Below are 5,538 nucleotides of genomic sequence, written 5' to 3'. Positions count from 1 at the left end.
CGGCAGGCTCGGGGCGGGCCTGCCGGGCCCTGATTCGAAAACATTGATTCTGAAAGAAGTTATGGCAGGGCCCGCGAAGACCCGGCAAAGGCCCGGATTACAAGTATGGTTTTAATACAATTTCTGCTGGTCAGAAAAATTTTTACGTCTTCAAAAACATCTCAGAGTTGCATCTGTACAGGAACGAAGCCTATTGTGAGGAACAGAGTCTTATATCAGTTTACTACTATCTGAAACAGAAACATACTAGTGACAGGTTCATTGATTTCAAATAATTTCACTAGTTTCCGTTTTCTTCGAAATGAAATTTTTCGGAACTTTCGGAATTCCAAACACCGTTACACTCACCTCTGGTTGTTAGCGATACTTCCTCGCGAATTTCAGATATTTCAGTCTTTCCGCCACCTTTGCACTCCCAACCCTACCTTCTCATTATCCCCAGGAGCATCTTCTCCCCAAACAATGGATCCTAACAGGTCATACCAGGTCATAAAACTATCAGCACTGACTAGCAACTGCCCGTCAAATTTCAGATTTCTCATTAATCGTTTGAAATTCGCCAATAGAATAGAGTTGCGGAGATGATCAGATTGCATATCACACTATGGAGAGAGGGTTGGCATCAGTGTAGCTCCGCCTACCCGCTTAGTTGGGACAATCAGTCATTTTTCTCATTCTGATTCTAAACAATGCATTCCAACCCATCTTTTGGATCTTCCCTCCCAAGTAAAATGACTGGACCGTCCAACTTCCCATCAATCCCAATGAATATGTCCCTAGCTCCTCAAAATGGACCCTTCCAGCCAGCCTGTCCAGGTCCAATGTGTATGCCTGAACTTCAAGGATCCCATCCGGTATATTATTCTCAACCAGGTACAGTGACTATGTCTGCAGTTCAAGGATCACAGGTCCATCATCACCACCATCATTATCACCCACAGATTGGATTCGAGCAGATGAGAAGGTGAGTATTATCCAGTATATTTTATCTATTAGGTTGCTCGAAAAGTCCTTTCCATTTTTGACCTGTTGTTTTTAAACTTCTTTTTTTCGAACGGGGTAAAAGCGAGGGAGTTATCGTTTTATCAGTATATAGGCGGGGTCTAATAGTGTCTACACCCAAACGGAGATCATTCACCTTTTCTCGTGATGTGAGATATGCCCACCGTTTTCGCCTCTAATAGTTCAAACTTTCGGACTGCCATTTTAATTGTAGCTCTATCTGACTTTAGATTAGCTGAAATTGATTGCCAATTAGTGGAAGTTAACAACGAAGATGCACCCTTTCGAACTACCGTCACGATTTGGACTCATCGATTTAAAAAGGAGAATTCTCGTTGGACAAAAATCCCACTTCAAAAAGGCAAACGGGATTAAGTTTGGATGATTTAAAAACCGGGATTCAAAGGGACCCGTCTCAAACAGTGCGGGATATATCAAGTACACCAGTGGCAAGCCTTTCGCCAAAAAGCCATGAATTGAAAACGCTCGGCAAAGTAAAAACAGTGGGAAGACATGGACCACACCTTTTGGCTCAATGCAACTTCGATTCACCTGTGGACACCTGTTTCAATCTTCGCATCCTGCATTGCACACATGAATGTTAGATTCAAATCATTACTAGTGGTGATAAAGGGGTAATGTATGATTACAATAAGCCACATGCCAAATGGGTTGACAACGGCACTCAATCACCAAACGTCCCGAAACGTGAAATTCATGTAAAAAATGGGGTGTTGTCGGTTTCGTGATCTACCAAGGAGTGGAGTATTGGGAGTTGCCAGATAATTGTGTCACTTTTCCGACTGATACCTATTCATCTCAGGTGACATAACTCAGACTCCATGTGGATCTCCATTGGAGAGAAACACACTGGTTTATTTTCAAAATTACAATCTGCGACCTCATGTGGGAAGGAAGAACCAGGGCGATCTCGGTGGATATGGCCAGACGATGCTGTCTTATTCACTGTATAGCTCGAACCTTGGACTTTCTGACTACCACCTTCCCAGCCATTTCTAACGTCATCTTGATCGAAAAAAATTCACTTCAAAACATGATATCAAAAATGGGTTGACTTGATTTTCAATTCGCTGTGGCCTGAGTTCTGGAAGGAAAACATCCACAATTTAGTGGAGCGTTGGCAGATAGTGATTGATAACAATGGTCATTATCTTCAATTTATCCAACACCGTTTTGACCTTCTGTACATTGAATGAATCTGACGCTAAAAATGGAAAAGACTTTCCGAACAACCTAATAGTCCAAGAATGTTTTCAAGTTGACATGATCTAGGGCTGCTAGGCTAGCTAACCTTATTGTCAGCCACGTAGAAATCAATTTCTAGGGTTTCCAAAATGTATTTTTGAACGAATTATTTTTCAGCTATTCACTTGCATACCACGCCCAAGCCCAATCATACTTGGTACCAACAGATGCTATGCAAAGTGCCCAAATCTTCGGACCTCACCCATTCCAACCTTTCCCGATTACTCGGATCCACAATGAACCGCACATGAACCCATTACATCACCAAAGGTCATATAGACGTGAATATGTGAAGCCCTTCAACAAAATATTTAAAGGAAAATTTTGCCAAAAGCAGCAGAATTGATAGAGGGGAAATTGAAAAGTTGGCGCCAATCATTGGTTTATGTCCGGCTCAGATACGTAGCTGGTTTAATCAAGAGAGAGTCAAAGTGAGGAAGTATGGGGAGAAGAAGAAGGAGGAGCAGGAAAAGGAGAAGGAAATGGTGAATGTGAAGAAGGAAATAATAGTAGTTTAGATTGAATGTGATAGTGATTGATAGCCTGTTTGATTTTAAAATTTGAATTTTGATTATTTAATAAATTTTACTTTTGTAACTGTTTTGGCTACTGTTCAAGTTGTGGAATGTTTCGTAGAATGCTGCTAGACTTTGTGTTTCTGGAAAGTTCCGATTGCTGCAGATTTAATTGACTCCAACAGTCAGAACTCTTCAGAAAGATGGATAATTTGATGTCTTTTTTGGGAAAATCCATAAAATTATTTCTGTTTCACAATGATGAGTAAAGCAGTGCATTATTCTTCAAGTCACTGCATGATAATTAATATGTAAGATGATCATTCCCTTTTATTATTTAATCAAGCTGCAACCCCTGAAAAAAAAGGGCAATATGGTTTTATTGCAATTTCTGGCTCATAAACGTTATAAGGTTTGACAAACAATCGTTGATCCAATTGTAACGAACATAGTCTTATACCAGTTTACTACTATCAGAAACAAAAAAATTATTGTCAGGTTTATCTGCTCTTTGATTCCGAATAATTTCAGTAGTTTCCATTTTCGGTAATCTGAAAAATTAGAAAAGTACGAAAAATGCGGAATTCTAAACCGAACCTCGAACCTCAGATAATTCGAGGTCTCTGGCACCTTTGCATTCCCAACCTTGCCTTCTCATCATTACCAGGAGCACATTTTCTCCCAAACAGTGAGTACTATCGATGTAAGAGGTCATAAAACAATCAGGACTGACTAGCACCTGTCAGTCAATTTTCAGAGTTCTCATAAATCGTTTGAAATTCGCCGATGGGGGTAGGGCAGGGTGAGGGGGTCGCATCGCTGTAGCTCCGCCTAGTTGTGACAACCAGTCATTGTTCTTCATTTTTAATATAGGCGACGCATTCCAACTCATCCTTTTAGCATTCAAAAAATCGATTATTAGAATTGTTTAGTCTGTGGTCTCTCCCTCCTTCTCTAAAGATGGTCCCCCACGAAGACCTGACCACAGGATCCTCAAGCTCATCTGAAGTGAGTCTCCTCCAATGGACCTGGGCATTCAATCGCAAAATGGGTCCTCCCAGGCCTATCAACATCAAGGTCCAAGGCCTGCAGGCCAAGGATATTTCGAGTCAGCACAAGACGATCAGAACCAGCAACCGGATCATTATTACCATCGGAGTCTGTTTTTGGAGCAAATGAGAAGGTGAGTATTATCTAGCTGGCCTAATCAATTTTGACATAATCTCTAAAGCTTATTGACTAGCTGACCTTAGAAAAAGTGAAGAAATGTATCCCCACTAATAGAAGCCACTAATAGAATAGAAGTTTTCAGCTTTCAACAAGCGCCAGCCATGCCTCAACTCGCTGTTTATAACCCATACGATCCCCAACATCCATATGTCATCCCTCCGACGCCTTCACTTCCCGTTACTCCAACCCCTCGCACGACGTTTACCGATTCTCAAAACAAAATCTTGGAAAAACGATTCCAAACAAACAATCTGATTCGCCAGAAGGAGCGTCGCGAGTTAGGAGAAGAGATCGGGTTGAGTGAGATGCAAATCAAGAATTGGTTCAAGAATCGCAAACAGAAGATCAAAAATAAAATGAAGAAGATAAGGAAGCAGGAGCAATCCTAGAAAAGAGCACATTTCCAGTAGAAAACGCGCTCCATCGCTGAAAAATATAGGTCAAATTTGAATGCCTACAAAATATAGTCGATTCAGCTGAATATAACTGAAATCACGGGAAAGTACTAAACAAAAATAGAGTTTCAATTTTCTAGTTGACAACTTTTTTTGTAGAAATACATCGAAACGAGATTTTACCGTTTGAAAGCGACATGACTCTGAATAGAGCTATTTTTGGCACTTGGTTTTTATTTTTGGCACTTGGCAAAATTGAAGCTCTAGGTTTGTTTAGTACAATCTGAAATTTTCAGCCATATCCAACAAGATCTACTATATGTTGTAGGCGCTCAAAATTGAACGTTTCCAATGAACTGTACAAAATTTAGCGATGGGGCGCGCTTGCATTTCGTTTTCTTTCACTTTCTTTTTTGCAACCTTCAAAGTTCAATAATTTTTTGTGTTTCACATAATTTATCAATAGAGCACAATTATGTTTTTATGCTTCCTGACGATTTTGAAAACATCGCTGTTTTCTTTTTTTTAAATATTTTTGTCATAAAGAACAGCTTTTGCACAACTTTGCATATTCATTCAAATACTCAATCAATCATAAATAATAAGAGTAATTTCAATAATAATAATAATAAAATACAATAAAACATAATTCATCGTACAGTACTAATGGATCAGATGGGTTTCTTGTTTTCTTTTCACATTGGGATTTTTTCCAAAATTATGGGCTGGCGGGAAATTCAAAAAATCATGTTTAAATCATATGTTAAAAATACTAAAAATACTGGAAAATTTGTAAAAAAAAGAAAATCGTGCAATACACTGCGTCACATAATTATAAGTTCACTTTAAATTTTGAATTTTTTCGAAAACTGTGAATATGGACTGAACAGGATATGATTGAAGCAAATACTAATTCGGATTGTCAATTAATGAATACCATTTGAGACTGCTACCAGAAAATTATTATTTTTCGCGAAAAAATGACCGAATTCCAAGGTCCCAAATATTATTTAGAACTCATTTCATCAATCTTAAAATTTCTCAACAAACTTGAAAAGTGGCTCAAGTATGATTACAGGTACAGCTAAATTTCTCTCATAAACAAAATTATTATGAGCCCTTTTCACAAT

The 5,538-nt window shown here is 38.9% G+C and overlaps 2 protein-coding genes across 2 annotated transcripts in view; both read left to right on the top strand.

Annotated features, from left to right (window-relative positions):
• Nucleotides 1–3,052, top strand: part of CBG22459 — a gene marked incomplete at both ends in the record, with an annotated part of 5,079 nt that extends 2,027 nt beyond the window's left edge. Inside the window, 3 exons of the mRNA XM_045244928.1 lie at nucleotides 804–964; nucleotides 2,386–2,538; nucleotides 2,983–3,052. Coding sequence (XP_045097572.1) covers nucleotides 804–964; nucleotides 2,386–2,538; nucleotides 2,983–3,052 — 384 coding nt within the window. The remainder of the gene's footprint in view (nucleotides 1–803; nucleotides 965–2,385; nucleotides 2,539–2,982) is intronic.
• Nucleotides 3,053–3,805: 753 nt separating this feature from the next.
• On the top strand, nucleotides 3,806–4,402 carry CBG26115 (the record flags this gene model as incomplete). The annotated part of the gene is made up of 2 exons (XM_045244927.1): nucleotides 3,806–3,966; nucleotides 4,096–4,402. The coding sequence occupies 2 exons, from the start codon at nucleotides 3,806–3,808 to the stop codon at nucleotides 4,400–4,402; spliced, it is 468 nt and encodes a 155-aa protein (XP_045100518.1).
• Nucleotides 4,403–5,538: the final 1,136 nt, after the last annotated feature.

This window comes from Caenorhabditis briggsae (assembly GCF_000004555.2).
Source record: "Caenorhabditis briggsae complete genome, chrIV, whole genome shotgun sequence".
NCBI lineage: Eukaryota > Metazoa > Nematoda > Chromadorea > Rhabditida > Rhabditidae > Caenorhabditis > Caenorhabditis briggsae.
This window is presented reverse-complemented; position numbering and strand designations above follow the sequence as displayed.